A 15991-nucleotide genomic window follows, 5' to 3' on the forward strand; every position below is an offset into this window, starting at 1 on the left:
GGGCAAGCCCAGGGTTTCGAACCAGCGACTTCAGTGTCCCAGTTTAACGCTCTTTCCACTGAGGCACCACAAGCCAGGCAACTTCTGACTTTTTTTATGTCTAAGGTCCTAGGACTTAGACAGCTCTAGGACTTGAGAAGAATTTTGGTATATGAAGAGATGATGTTTTTCATAAAGGACCTAAAGGAGAAAGTTCTAGAAGTGTTGGTTGAAGATCCTCAAGCTCTTCCTGAAACCTGGCCTCTGGGGCTGCTGCATTTCTGCCTGAGGGTGCAGGGGGCTCAGCAGGTGGTTCTGAGGGGTCCCTGAGGGTGCAGGGGGCTCAGCAGGTGGTTCTGAGGGGTCCCTGAGGGTGCAGAGGGCTCAGCAGGTGGTTCTGAGGGGTCCCTGAGGGTGCAGGGGGCTCAGCAGGTGGTTCTGAGGGGTCCCTGAGGGTGCAGGGGGCTCAGCAGGTGGTTCTGAGGGGTCCCTGAGGGTGCGGGGGCTCAGCAGGTGGTTCTGAGGGGTCCCTGAGGGTGCAGGGGCGTGCAGCACGTGGTTCTGAGGGGTCCCTGAGGGTGCGGGGGCGTGCAGCAGGAAGAGCAGAGCTTACATGGTTTTGGACCCTGGCCCTGCCTCACTGGACAAGCCTGGGACCGTCCGGCCACTGTCCTGGGCTCACTTTGTCATCTAAGAGAAGTTCAGGGTGACCCCCAGGACCTGGAAGTCTGGCCCTGTCTGTGCTGCATTTCGAAAAGGGCATTCACCTGGATCTTGTTAAGCCTGGCGTGGCTCCGGCCCTTTTCTGCGCCCCGCTCAGACAACACTTTTCCCAGAAGCCTGTGGGGACCCCGTTTATATCTCTAGAAGCCAGAAGCAAAGGCCTGTTGTTTGTATTGTTTGGTCCTGATGATTTCCCCGAAGTGTACATCCCTTATGGACTGGCTGTTTCCCAGGTTGTTGGGTTTATCTAAAGCTCTTGCCTTTCTTTCCATATTCTAAAGCCGCCTCTCCTGAGATGCTGTTCTGAAATTAGCACGTGTGCTAATAGGACATTATCAAGCTATAGTTTTGAGCTGCAGGGTTCGTTCACTGGAGGCTGGTGGTTTCTTCCTAGCCCTGGCCAGATGAATGGACAGCACAGTCAGTGGGGGTGGGGGGGGGTGTCTGGTGATACAAGCAAGGTCCCCTGTGGGAGATGCCAGAGTTTCTATCCAATCCAGTCTGCCAGCATTTTCTAAGTAAAATAAAGCATTATGTTTAAATAGAAGAGCGCTCATTTCTAATTGCTAACATTTACATATCGGCAACTGTAAGGCAGATTTAAATAAGTGTTTCCTTAGCCTCTTCCCTAGGAAGTGATGGTTGAATGCTATATATATCATATTTAGTTTTCTCTGTCTCTGACCCCAGCATTGCTTGCAGTTGTGTGCCCGTCAGGAATATTTGTTGCTCAGATCCATTGGACTCCGGCATTTTGGGGATTTCTTGCTGTTTGAGTATCAGAAGCTCATAATGGATTTTCTACTGTGTTTGAGGAGAGTCCGTTGTTTTTGGGTTCCAGCTTTGAACAAAGGGGGGCGTGTGGGCCATAAGGTGAGCTCCCAGAAGTCACCGAGCTTTGTCTGTTCCACAAACCTTGACACTTAAGATGCTGTTTTAGCTCTTTCTGCTTGCTGTTGGCAAAACAAACATTGAAAGAAAAACGAAAATAAAAGGTAGTTATAGACAGGTTCATCCGACAGCTAACCTTAGAGGGGCCTTGTTTATTTTTCAGATCCCATGTTTAGAGACAAGGGAGACAGATTCAGATGCAGCCGCCATTTGTAGAGCACCTGTCGTGCGCCAGGTAAGATGCAAAGCGTTTTCACAGCCTTCCTTTTTGTGAAGTCTTCACCGTAACCTTTGCGGACCACCATTTTTGCAGCTGGATGAACTCCGCTGCAGTGACTCGCCTGCTGTCACTCGGAGGAAGGGCCGGCCTTGGGCTCGGCGCTGGCTTACTCTGAGTTTGGGGCTCCGTTTTGGCTTTCCCGCCACAAGAATGTGCTGGCTTCCTCATGTTGGTCCCGAAATGGCTCTGCGTCCGGGTCCAGCGGGATTCTCCCTGTGCTTGTTCTCTTGGCTGGTGGTCAGTAGCTGTCAGCTTATCATTCCTGATTGCTGCGGAGACCTCCGAGGTGTCCCAGTCTCTGAGTTTGGTCTTGACTGGAGCCCCGAGATGGAGGTGACAGCTTAGCCCTCCACACAGCCAGTTGCATCAGGAACCGTTCAGACCCCCTCTGCAGCGGGGGTGGGGAGTGGGGGTGGGAGCTGGGGAGGGGGAGTGGCTGTCTTGGACAGAGAACGTTGTTAGAGGATCACAGCCACCCAGAGCTGTTACAGCCACGATTCAGCACTCACTGTGGTTGGATTCTGCATGTGGAACATTCTGGAATCCCTTCAGTCTGGTGTGGAGCTCTTGTCCACTGCTCCTCACACCATGGCCTTGTCTCTGCTTCTGAAACCAGAGGCCATCCCTGATGTGTATTCATCGGCCAGGGCTGGGCCCACAGGAGGCCACCAGTCAGCAGCCCGGGGGTGGAAGGTGCCTCTCAGAGTCCCAAGACTGACTCTAGGCCCCCCCCCCCCCATTTATTATTTGTGTTCCTTCACCTTTTATGCCTCGGTCGCCTTGTCTTTCACAAAAGGGGGGGGGGTGGCCATGAAAGTAATACCTCATGGTGTGGCTGCAGAGGGTGAGCAAAGCATGTTTAATGAGGGCAGGCTGTTTTGTTCTATTCACTATCGTAGTGCCAGGTGCATGTGCCAACGAGACGCAATAACCGTTCGTTGAATGACAGAATGAATAAGGAATCTCCCCTTGATGTCTCATTTACTCCACTTGGCAACATGAGTTAGTGATGTTCATCTGTGGTTCTTCAGGGGGGCTGCTGATCAGAAATTCCTTGGGGGCCTTTCCAGGCACACATGTGACCAAGCACCACACCTCAAATTCTTTTGTTTTTTTCTTCCATTTTTCTGAAGCTGGAAACAGGGAGAGACAGTCAGACAGACTCCCGCATGCGCCAGACCGGGATCCACCCGGCACGCCCACCAGGGGTGAAGCTCTGCCCACCAGGGGGTGATGCTCTGCCCATCCTGGGCGTCACCATATTGCGACCAGAGCCACTCTAGCGCCTGAGGCAGAGGCCACAGAGCCATCCCCAGCGCCCGGGCCATCTTTGCTCCAATGGAGCCTTGGCTGTGGGAGGGGAAGAGAGAGACAGAGAGGAAAGCGCGGCGGAGGGGTGGAGAAGCAAATGGACGCTTCTCCTGTGTGCCCTGGCCGGGAATTGAACCCGGGTCCTCCGCACGCTAGGCCGACGCTCTACCGCTGAGCCAACCGGCCAGGGCACACCTCAAATTCTGACTCAGGTCTTGCCTGGGGCTTGGCACCTGCATTCTGAAAGCTAGGGCTCCAGGTGATTCTCCTGTGTAGCCCTGGTTAAGAATGAAGGGCTCGCAGGCCACCTGTTCCCTGGTTCTGAGTTGGACAGGTCAGGGGCAAATGGAGTGGCTGGCAAATCATCAATGTCCACTCCCTGTTCACTCTGCCCCTTCACCTCCCATTCATCCTTCACGACCCAGCTTAACTGTCACCCCCAGAAAGACTCCCCTGTCCTGCTCGGGTGGGAAGCTCCTGCTCCTTGGTTTCCATGATGCCGTCATCATCAGCTGGTATAACGCGTGTCTCCTTTATCAGGCATAGGCTAGTTGAGGGCAGAGTCTTGCATGATTCAACATGGTGCGCCCCCTCGCTACCCTCCCCCACCCAGCACCTTTCTCAGATTTTTTAAAATCTAGTTGGCACATCATATATATTTAACTATCTCACCAGTAAATATATGAATGACTGTTTCAAAAACTAACGCCTTTGGTTTTATATGTAGCACAAGTCACGACTGTCTCCCCCGAGATTCCTTCTGTTCTCATTCAGAACAGTAACAAAGGCCATCTTTGTTCGATTAGTCTTTTTTTTTTTTTTTTTTTTTTTTAATAAACCAGAGCCATTTAGGGAGAGAGAGAAAAAAAACCGATTTACATTTTTTATAATTAGCCTTGATGATTAGGCTATCTTTTCCATTATGTTTTATTTTGTTCTTTCCTGGAATGTGTCAAGTGGCCTCTTTTCTGTGAAGGTCACCCTTCAAATGAGGAAGGGTGCTTGATTAGAGCCCTGGGGAATTTACTGTGTGTTTTCTTCTAAATATAAGGAGCACGGAGGAGAGGGCTGGTGTGAGCAAGTGGCTAAAAGGTCAGCCTGTGCGCTGTAAAAAGGGGCCTTCACACTGAGAAACTGAAACTGATGCTCTCTGGACAAGATTTTTTTGTTGTCATTGCCGGCAACTGCTAAAATGATTAATAGTCACTGTTAATTTTGAATTTATCTTATATTTGACAAGGTTTCCTGACCAATTCCTCATAGCTTGTCTTCTGTACCCAGGGCTAGTTTCTTTTATTATTTTTTTTAAGGGCATTAATAATGGCACTAATCAACTGTGACTTTATCTTACCTATTTGAATGTGATGTTTGTTTATTTATTTTTATATAAATGGATTTCACAGTCATTTCTAGAATATCTTTTTTTTTTTTTTTTTTTTTTTTTAATTTTCTCTGAAGCTGGAAACGGAGAGAGACAGTCAGACTCTCGCAGGCGCCCGACCGGGATTCACCCGGCACACCCACCAGGGGCACCACTCTGCCCACCAGGGGGCGATGCTCCGCCCCTCCGGGGCCTCACTCTGCCGCGACCAGAGCCACTCCAGCGCCTGGGGCAGAGGCCAAGGAGCCATCCCCAGCGCCCGGGCCGTGTTTGCTCCAATGGAGCCTTGGCTGCGGGAGGGGAAGAGAGAGACAGAGAGGAAGGAGGGGGGGTGGAGAAGCAAATGGGCGCTTCTCCTATGTGCCCTGGCCGGGAATCGAACCCGGGTCCCCCGCACGCCAGGCCGACGCTCTACTGCTGAGCCAACCGGCCAGGGCTAGAATATCTTGATAGACTACTACTTAATCCCTATAAGGTAACTTAAATCTTGTTTGGTATCAAAAAGGAGTGTTCGGTGAGGCTGGGCATCCAGCTGACCCCTTCCTGCCAGTTTGGTTCGGACTCAGTTGGGGACATGCTGAAAGCAGTTTCACTTTAACACTTAACTTCCTCTTGTCTTTAGCTGAGCCAAGAGTTATTCTGGGGATGCCTGGAATGTTGAGAACAAAGAGCAGAAGGATATCCATCCACTCATCCATCCATTTATCTATTCATGCATCCATTTATCTATTCATCCATCCATTTATCTATTCATCCATCCATCCATTTATTCATCCATCCATTTATCTATCCATCCATCCATCCATTTATCCATCCATCCATCCATCCATCCATTTATCCATCCATCCATCCATCCATTTATTCATCCATCCACTTATCCATCCATCCACTTATCCATCCATCCACTTATCCATCCATCCATCCATCCATCCATCCATCCATCCATCCATCCATCCATTTATCCATTCATCCATTCATCCATCCATCTATCCATCCATTTATTCATCCATTCATCCATTCATCCATCCATCATCTATCATCTATCCATCCATCCATCCATCCATTTATCCATTCATCCATTCATCCATCCATCTATCCATCCATTTATTCATCCATTCATCCATTCATCCATCCATCATCTATCATCTATCCATACATCCATCCATCCATCCATCCATCCATCCATTTATCCATCCATCTACTGAATACATATTTCCTCTCCCAAGGCAGGTTTGAAGAATGCCAAAGACAAAAAGTTCTGTCTCTATGAACATACTCTGACACTGAGCTTGTTTCAGCTCTTTTTGTGTAGGGAGGGAGGTGCCCTTGCTACCTTAGGCACAGTACCTAGGCCTCGCAGCTCTCTCTGCGGTAGATCTTATTAGGGATTGTATACACACACATCTGTAAACATTATACTGGTGTGGGGTGTTTTGCAAAAACAGTTACAGCTAAGTCTGGGTTTGAAAGTAAACTGACTCTTACCAACTGTGTGATGTTGAACCAGGGGCTTGACTGGTCAGAGCCTCATGCCTGCCTTTGTGGAATGAGGCTAGTGGTCAGATGTCCACCTCAGGGTCACTGCCATAACAAGGGAGGTGCCAGGAGATGGCCTGGCTGCACTGGGTAAGCACTCAGTAGGTGGGACTGTAACGGGGGGGGGGGCGTTTTCCTTTACCCTATGACATAAGCTGTCGGAAGACATTAATGGGGAAGAGTACACATTTAATTTGATGTTAAAGTCTTATGTAGCACGGGGCTAGGGGGAGAGGGCTTCATAGAAAGATGACAACCCCCATAGAAGCAGCTAGGATGAAAGGCTTTTATACCATTCTGACAAAGGATACATTTGTAGAGAAGTGACAAGACAAAAGGGGCTTCTGGACTCTTTAGGGGCAGTTAATTGTGGGAAGGTAAATATTTATATATGGGGCACACCAATGACAGAAAAGTGTTATGTAGCAAGGCTTGTTCGTGCAGATTCTTCTCAGTGCCATCGCCATCTCTGATGGTAGGTCCCACCCCCCCTTCCTGGTGTGGGAAGAGGGGCACCTTCACAGGGGCATCTGCCCTGCTCTTAGGGCGATAGGAGGAGGGCAGAGAGTCAGCCTGTGGCTGTGTTAGCTCAATGTTTTCTGCTCAAAATACTCCTTATGCAGAGCGGCATGTTTTGGGGTGGTGTATTGTGCCCCCCTGAAGTATGGGTGTACTGATGTATTGTAAACCAGGGTGGGTGTGAGAAAATAGAGAAACCTCTTTCTGGCTTCAGAGCTCACACTTTTGCTATAAGTCTGGAGTCTCTCCTGCTCCAGGATGGCCTTTGAACCAGTTTGTGTTGGAAAGGCAGTGGGAGACCTTGGGGCTCCCCAGTTCCACCGTGTAATTGCTGCCCAGTCTCTGACACATTCTCTGACCTCTCCAAGTCTCACTGTTCTCATTTCTGATTTGGGACGAGGATGCTGACTTCTCTTTAGGTTGCTTGGTTGTTGTCACCTCCTTCCCTTTCTGCCAGGCTGTGCTCACATATCATATGGAGGGGGCCTGCTGATCACTGCCCCCTGGCCTGGCACTCCCAATCCTCTTTGCTCTGCATGTTACGCCCACAGCACGTATCCCCTTCTGACTTGTGATAGCATTGATATTTTTTACTGTATTGTGTTTATTTTTAATTAACACTTTCCCCCACTGGAATGCAACCTCATTAAGTGTTGGAATCTTTATTTCCTTTGCATTCAGACCTCCTTGAGATTCTCTGACACCAACAGGTGTTGTGAATAGTTGAACAGATCACCGAGCAAAGGAAAAAGAAACCCTAGCAATGTCTGCCTGCTGCCCACGGGCCCAGCTCTAGTAGCCAGGCCCTGGTGCTCTCCTCTGGGTGCAAGGAACTTCACAGCACACCGACACGGGCAAGGGTACTCAGTAATGGCCATAAAAACCAGACCACTCTGTAATCAAGATGGAGCACCGAGGAAAACAAGACCACTGCAGTTCACAAAAATGACCAGACATGCCCCTGTCTCGGTCCACACAAATGACTGCTGCTTCTTTACCAATCACAGCTCAGACCCCGCTCTGCGTCTCCTGCCTCCCAGGTGAACAACGGCAGGATATCCGGCCATAGAATTTCTGCCTTATGCCAGCACCCACTAGAGCAGGGGTCCCCAAACTTTTTACACAGGGGGCCAGTTCACTGTCCCTCAGACCGTTGGAGGGCCAACTATAAAAAAAACTATGAACAAATCCCTATGCACACTGCACATATCTTATTTTAAAGTAAAAAAAAAACAAAACGGGAACAAATACAATATTTAAAATAAAGAACTAGTAAATTTAAATCAACAAACTGACCAGTATTTCAATGGGAACTATGCTCCTTTCACTGACCACCAATGAAAGAGGTGCCCCTTCCAGAAGTGCGGCGGGGGCCGGATAAATGGCCTCAGGGGGCCGCATGCGGCCCGCGGGCCGTAGTTTGGGGACCCCTGCACTAGAGCAAACCTATGCTTCCTTGAACCTTCCCCCAAACCACTGAGGAAGCCCACATTGTCTAGTGAGCACCCCCTAATCTCCTCCTACGGAGCCACCTGTGATTCTACGTGGCAGGATAAGGTCAGATTTGTTTGACCTCGGTTGTGTCCCTGGTGATCTTTACCTGGAGGCTTCAGTATCATGTCTCGTGGTGAATAAAACTTGGTAATTAGCATCAATACACAAATGTGTAGGTTATTATTACTAGCTGAACGCTATTGAGCAGATGTGTTATCTGCTGGGCCTGAATTTTCTAATTGCAAAATGAGAGGGTTGACCAGATGACTCACTGGGTTTCCTTATAGTTGTCACATTCTGTAATTTCTGAGTAACACTAAGCACTTAGTGTGTGATAGGCATTGTGGAGACTGTGGTGAAGTGGAAGTGGGAGGTGGCATCTCAGAATCTTCTCCTGGGCTGCAGCCCTTATTTGCTGTATGGTCCTGAGCAAGCTTGTGGGCCCCATACTTGGTTTTATTAACTATAAAAATGTGATAATGTTGATTAATAATATGGATCACAATATTGATGAGAATAATAGCATTAAGTTTTCTAGAGCTTACACTGTTACTGAATCAAACTCTGATTCATTTTCACAGTAACCTTATGAGTGTTTTTATGTTATTCCATGAAACATGAGGAAATGAAGTCACAGAGATGTTAAGTAACTTTCCTGAGATCACACAGCTAAGCATCATTAGAACTGGGATTCAAATTCTGGTCTTTGTCACATGAAATCACATGTGATTATATTGTGATGTCCAAACTCAAACTCTTAATCATGACACTTCTGTGAACTAATTGTGAACTAAGGTGATTGCTACTAAAGAGATGTCCAGCCGTGTTCAGCGTGAACACTGCTTTAAAGAGTGCACAGCTTCACTGGAGGGCTAAGTCACACATGCACTCGATGGTTGAAACAAACCAGGAGGTGGTGGAATAAAGGGCCCGGAAGCCGAGAGAAAGGGAAAGCCTAGTGGTCTGGCCTGAGAGAAAGCAGGTATAGCTCAATGCAGTGTAGGTCGTGAGAAGAGCCCTGATTTGGAAGTCAGGGGACCCAAGATCTTATCCTGGCTTTTCTATACATGAGCACTGAACTGTAATTGTTAGATTATTTTTTGTGTGTATGTTTTTCTGAAGTGAGAAGTGGAGAGGCAGAGACAGACTCCCACATGTGCCTGACCAGGATCCACCTGGCAAGCCCACCAGGTAGTGATGCTCTGCCCATCTGGGGCGTTGCTCCGTTGCAACTGGAGCCCTTCTAGCGCCTGAGGCAGAGGCCATAGTGCCATCCTCAGTGCTCGGGCCAACCTTGCTCCAAGGGAGCCTTGGCTGCAGGAGGGGAAGAGAGAAACAGAGAGGAAGGAGAGGGGGAGGGGTGGAGAAGCAGATGGGCGCTTCTGTGTGCCCTGGCTAGGAATTGGACCTGGGACTTCCACATGCTGGGCCGATGCTCTACCTCTGAGCCAACTGGCCATTGCTAATTGTTAGATTTTTAATTTGTAAAAAATAAAGTCAGTAATCTGTCCTCCATATTTCACATCGTGGGCCACCCCTGGGAAAGCACTATACATGGCTGTGCACTACACAGTGTAAGGCCTCCCTGTGATTCTGGAGAGAACATCACAGGCAGGTTTATGGCATTTCACAAAAACAGATGCCGGGTGCTAAGTGACTCCCCTGTCTTTCCCTACCCAAACTTTAGAACGGATGGTTGCCATAGGAACCAATCTGAAACATCCAGCAGATGTAGACATGTTGGGTGGAGTGTTTTTTCAAAGACCCTTTAAGTTATGTGCAGGGTCTTGGGAGCAGGAGTGTGGTGAGAGGGGCATGCTGGGGGTGGGGCAGAATTAGGGCAAGGAGGGAAGCCATCAAGGCCCCGCCCACCACCGGGGCCCAGCCTCTTCCTCTCACCATCAACCCTGTCTCCTCCACTCTGAATCAGCCTTAAATTTTAGTTGCCCAAGGATTTAAATCAGAAAATGTGTTAGATTTTCCTTCCAAGTAAGACTAGAGAGTCTACCTGTATGAAAAGTTTTCTTCTGTTGAGTGTCAGGTCATGATGATTAATAATAATGATGATGATGATAATAATGGCAATGATAATGATGGTAATAATTCTGCCATCTACCATATGTTGGGTGTTATATGCCAGGCACTATATTCAGTATTTGCGTGCATATAGCCTCATTTAGCATTTACAACAAATTCATTGTTATCTGACTTTTGCAAGTGAAGAAACTGAGGCATAGAAAGGCTAAATTACTCACCCACGGTCACCAAATCCTGTAACTAGATTTGAACTAGGTCCTTCTGTCCTCGGTCTCAAAGTCTTTAGAGTGCCTTCTGATGTCTTACGATATGAGAGCTATTATCTAGGACCCTCATCTTTTAGAGCCGTTATTGCTGGGGCCTGGGGTAGGGCCTGGGCCTTCTTGTCAGAGAGTTAAAATGCCTTTTCTCCTGCTGGATTTAAATATGCATGGGTTTGGCTGCCACGGTTTCTCAGACAGAAGTATGGGTCCCCTTTTATTTGTCAGCAGGAAAGACCTAAGTCTATGGAGCCAAGCTGCCTGGCCCCCTGTGTCCTGAGACTTACTATTTAATTTCTTCATGCCTTTCTGTTTCCTCATGTGGAAAATTGAGCTAACAACCGTATCCACACCATGGGTTTGTAATAAGAGCTAAAGGAATTAATATGTTTACAACTCCCAGCCCCCTGCCTAGCACATAGTGAGTTGTCAGCTCATGTTACCTGTTAATAATGGGCTCTGCTACTTGTTTGAAGGTTGTAGTTCTAATCTGAGTCTAATCTGTTTCCATAAACTGGAGTTCTTGCCATTGCCCCAGGACCCATATCACCTTGGATATATGGGTGCTGTTGTAGATACAGTGACATTGGTGGGGTGCTGTATGGTGGGGTGGAGAGGTACTAGTTCATTAAAAAACCTTGGCTTGAGGTCCACCTATGTTGTCGTAAATGTCGCTATGTCATCATTTCATATGGCTGAGTAGTATTCCAATGTATGTGTGTACCACATCTTCTTCTACAATATATGCTACTGTATTGGGGATTGGCTTCAGAATAATCTCAGGATATGGAAATGGGTGGGGGAGGAAACATGACTTGCCACGACTTGATAATTTTTGAGGGTAAGTCATAGGTATTAAAGATTCTGTCCTGTTTTGATATGTTTGACTTTTTTTTTCATAATAAAATTTTTAAATGAACCCTGGCTGGTTGACTCAGTGGTAGAGTGTCAGCCTGCCATGTGGATGTCCCGGGTTTGATTCCCGGTCAGGGCACATAGGAGAAGAACCCATCTACTTCTCTATCCCTCCCCCTCTTGCTTCTTTCTCTCTCTCTCTTCTCCCCTCCTGCAGCCATGGCTCGATTGGAGTGAGTTGGCCCTGGGCACAGAGGATGGCTCCATGGCCTCCACCTCAGGTGCTAAAGAGTGGCTTCAGTTGCAATGGAGTAAGGGTCTCAGATGGGCAGAGCATCACCCCCTAGTGGGCATGCCGGGTGAATACCAGTCGGGGTGCATGTAGGAGTCTGTCTCTGCCTCCTCTCCTCTCACTAAAAAAAAAAAAAATGTTTAAATGAAAGAATAATCAATCTGGTCTATTTCTGATCCATTCCATATAAATAGGCATCATAGGGCCCACTGTAAGTAACATTCCAAAATATTTCCACTTAATGTGATCTTAGACAGATGATCTGGTTTGCTAACCCTGCTCCCTAAGTTTCTAGAATTCTGGGTGTCCTAGGGTTTGGGAGAGGGGCCAGGATACAGGCTCAAGTAGGTAAGGCTTCACAAGTCCCATAAATGTGTTTTGATCACAGCTGTTCCACTCCCATGTTTTATACTTGGCGTTTCCTCATAGATTTTATTTGAGGTTGTGTAATGCCAAGGGCTGCAGCTGTGGCCAGGCAGGTCCACATTGGATTCGGGCAAACGGTAGAGTAACTGCAGAGCCAGAAAGTATTAGGGCTATTCCATTTACTAAAGTCTCACAATGGCGGACAAGCACACAGGCAGGGGAAACCACCTCTCAGGCAAACAGCAAAATGGCCCCTCGCAGTGGTGGGCAGGCAATCTGTGCACATCTGCAACCCCCCATCTCTCGAGCACAAGCACCCACAGCCTTATTTATATAGGCTGTGCACACGTGCTTCTGCCAGGTGCTTACGCACTAATCAAGCAAAGTGCTTGCGGCCGGTAAACCCATGAGCAAGCCTAACGCAGCTGCCCCACAGGTTGGAAAGGTGTTTTTGCTGCTGAAAAAAAAAAAAATGGAACCCACTCCCTAGTTTTCTAAACAAAAAAATGGAAGCCCACAGCGGGAAAGTAATATGCCCAAGTTCACACAATAGGTGAATTTCAGAGCCCCAGACCACTTGTGAGGTGTTTTTTTAGCTCTCAGTTGTGACACTGGTTATTCTTTAAACGTCCTGTGCAGGGTCTCCCAGAAGAGAAATCCCTTGAATTCTGGCTTCCAGGGCTGCTGTCTCCTGAAGAGGAAGTGGGCCCGAACTCTCTCTCCTGCCTGCAGAACGCCTGCTGTGTGCTCGGAGCTCTCTCAGTCACCTCCTGGCTGAGCACCTGGGCCTGGGAGCCTTGAAGCAGGAGGATAACACTGAATTTGAGAAATGATCAGTCTCGTTGGGACTCTTCATGGGCTGGAGAGCTTGTGTACTGAACACTTTCTCATTTTTAACGCTTGTTTCACCTGCTGCTCATCTTCATTGGCCTTTAGTAAAACCCAGGGACCTCAGAGGGACTCCACGGATGTCCCCTCCTACCGGGCCAGGTGCACAGGCGGTACACACCTAGAATGCAGGCTTGTAGGACTTTTTCTGTCATTTGAAGGTTTTCTCACCACCCCTCCCCCCTTATTCAGATATCTACCTGTGACAAGAGGGGAGTGAGTGGGTAAACTAGAAGTATGAGGGAGAGAGATGCGAACAGATAGTTGGGGCTTACAAGTTGCTTAAATGTATCTCTTATATTGATATTTTAGACCAGTGGCCCTTAAACTTTTGTTACCATCCCCCCAAATGGCAGGATAAGGCTTATTTCCACCAGGAACATATTGGTGGAGTTTTGGCTAGGTTGGGGATGGGAGGGTCTGAGGCAGTGGCGGGACGTAGGGGGCAGGTGGCAGTGGCAGTGCGTTTGGAAGCGGTTTGAATAAGACCCATAAAAATCTTTGCTCACCCTGCATTCTTATTCTTCTGCCCCCACTGACCTTGGTTGAGCTCAAATGTCTTTGTTTGACATTAGAACAAGGGTGGTTAGCTTGGTGGAGTAGTTTTAGACCTGAGCTCAGGACTGGCATCCATTCACTGCAGGCATAACTGATCGTGTTAATCTTGAATGAGTGACTACTGTATGCTCTGAGTGACAGGCATGGCTAACACCCAGTACACACTCAAAGGTGTGTCGTCTAATGATTTAATGAAATCTAAGGCCTAGGAGCTCTGTGTTACTTTCTTGGCTCCTTGCCAGGCACCATGCTAATGTTTTACCAGTATTTGGTTATTGAGTCCTTGCACCAACCATAAAGGAGAGTTACCATTAATCATTGTATTCTACAGATGGTCATCCAGCCCAGAGTGGACCTGTCATTTGCTGGAGGCGGTAGAGCTAGTGGTAAGTGCCAGAGGCAGGATCTGACACTAGGCAGTAGCTGTCTCCAGGGCACCCTCTCTCTCAGAGTTCACCTCTGCGCTCTGCTGCTTTCCACTGCTGAGGACACAGGCTCACCCCCCATCGCAGTGCGACGAGCGTGTCCGCAGAAGTATACCTACGCACAGAGGCGCTGGAGGAGGGGGGTTGGCCCTCTCTCATGAGTGGGGAGGCGAGAAGGGAAAGTCAAGGAAGGCTTCACAGAAGATGTGGAACCTGGGCTAGGTTTTGTAGATGAAAAGGTAGGCTAGGAGCGGAAGTTATGGACCAGCTAGTGCAGGAGCCCAGAGGCACAAACGGATGCCCTGTCTGGAGACTGGCAGCGGTTGGTTTGTGCTGGCATGGAGAATACAAGGGGGAGAGAACAGTACATGGCAGGCTGGAGGAAGTCTCTAAGGGTCACATCGATGCTGCCCTTCAATTCAGTAACCATGAGCCACATGTGGATACTTTAAATTAATTTAAAAGATGTGTGTGTGTGTGTGTGTGTATATAGACATACATATACATACATATGTATACACACACACACACACACACACACACACACACACACACACACACCCCCCCCTCCAGTTTCTCAGTAGCCCCATGCAACGAGGCTACGACATTGCACGATGCAAACGTGGAACATTTGCATCATCCGGAAAGTGCTGATGGGCATCACTGGGCTTAGTCATTTTTCTAATTGGATACACACCTGTCAAGCTGCACCTGCTGTTCTGCATTACCTGCCTGCGTCCAGTTTCAGAGGGTTGGTGTTGAATTGGCGGGAGAGCCCGAGTTGGCAGCCTCAGTGCGCAGTGGAGGAGTGGGGGGGGGTGGCGCAGTTAGGGGAGAAGAAGCTTACGATTGCTCAGGAGACGAATATTGTTAACATTTTTTCTTTTTTGGCACTGCTCAAATCAATACATAAAAAATAATTTCCAAGAAACATGTCATTTCCCCTTGAAGCCAGCAGTGCTACTAGTTCCATTAAAAGAGGCAAGTCTATTTTTAATTTTATTTTTTATTAAAAACCCTACCGCTTGAGATTCTAATCTCCAACTGAATAATAGGTGTCATTCCAGGGCTGCAAATAGCCAGCGCAGTAACGTTCATTGAAGGCACTGAATAAATGGGGTTCGGCGCTTTACATTAGCGTGGGGACAGAAATAGGTCAAAAAGCTTTTTCCTTTTTACCTTTGTGTACAGTGTTCTCACTTTCCATATGGCGGAGAACCATTTAGAACTATAAAGGGATTTTGATTTAGATAATGGTAACCTTGTTTAATTTTACAAAATTTGTATTTTGTTGAAAGAAACTTGGCTTCCTTCGAAGTTCTCTGTAGGCAGTCTATCAATATTTTAGAATGTTTGTGACCAAGAGATTCAGTTTGGAGGGTTTTTTTGTGATTTGCTCTCTGTGTTTGAAACCATTTGCCACTCTTTTTGGAAGTGCTTGGTTTTGGAGGATTTGTACTCGAGTCCAAGTTTTTTATCTCTTCATATCCGTGGGACTTGGGGCGAGTCAGAGAGCCAGTAAAGGGGCTTCTTGGTTTTCCAATTCAGCATTCATTCATCCTGCTCAGGTTTTCTCTGGAAATCTGTCATTTAGTCCATGAACTTCGGGGCGATGATGCTGTACCTGACTTCACGGTGATCTATGGCTCAAGTCACTCACCCCTGGCTGTAGTGATTTGGGTGTGGGCACATGGTCTAGACACAGCCAATGCAATGTGATGAGACTTTTGTAGGGACTGTTGAGAGGGGGTCCGTGTTTTCTCTTCCACTGGCCTTGAACCTAGGAGGATGTAGCTGTGCACATCCTAGCTACAACCTACCTAGCAGCTGTCTCCACAGCTTGGCTGCTGGGAACATGGGTAACAGCAGAGAGCTGAGACATGAAGAGAGACCAGGTCATGCCTTGGACCTAGATTAGACCTTGCTGGACTTGCTACCCATGGACTTTGTAGATTAGAAGCCATTAAAGTCTCTGTTATATTTAGCATAATTAGTTTTTCTATCACTTGCAACTGGAAAAGCTCCCTTACAAGGGAAAACCATGTATAAAAATGTAAAAGGGGCCTGACCTGTGGTGGCACAGTAGATAAAGCGTCAACCTGGAAATGCTGAGGTCGCCGGTTCGAAACCCTGGGCTTGCCTGGTCAAGGCACATATGGGAGTTGATGCTTCCAGCTCCTCCCCCTTCTCTCTCTC

The 15991-nt window shown here is 47.9% G+C and overlaps 1 protein-coding gene across 10 annotated transcripts in view; it reads left to right on the forward strand.

The window, feature by feature from the left end:
* The window catches only part of LARGE1 (LARGE xylosyl- and glucuronyltransferase 1), a 565935-nt gene that overhangs the window by 55312 nt on the left and 494632 nt on the right, over nt 1–15991 (forward strand). For 4 of the 10 annotated variants that reach the window (XM_066259855.1, XM_066259835.1, XM_066259845.1 and 1 more), the window contains one exon: nt 1757–1828. The exons of the other annotated variants lie outside the window; for them this stretch is intronic. In XM_066259855.1, the coding sequence (XP_066115952.1) occupies nt 1791–1828 (38 nt within the window). In that variant the 5' untranslated portion in view covers nt 1757–1790. The remainder of the gene's footprint in view (nt 1–1756; nt 1829–15991) is intronic. 10 annotated transcript variants of the gene reach the window in all.

The sequence above is a fragment of the Saccopteryx bilineata genome, chromosome 1 (genome assembly GCF_036850765.1).
Source record: "Saccopteryx bilineata isolate mSacBil1 chromosome 1, mSacBil1_pri_phased_curated, whole genome shotgun sequence".
In the NCBI taxonomy this organism is placed as follows: Eukaryota; Metazoa; Chordata; class Mammalia; order Chiroptera; family Emballonuridae; genus Saccopteryx; species Saccopteryx bilineata.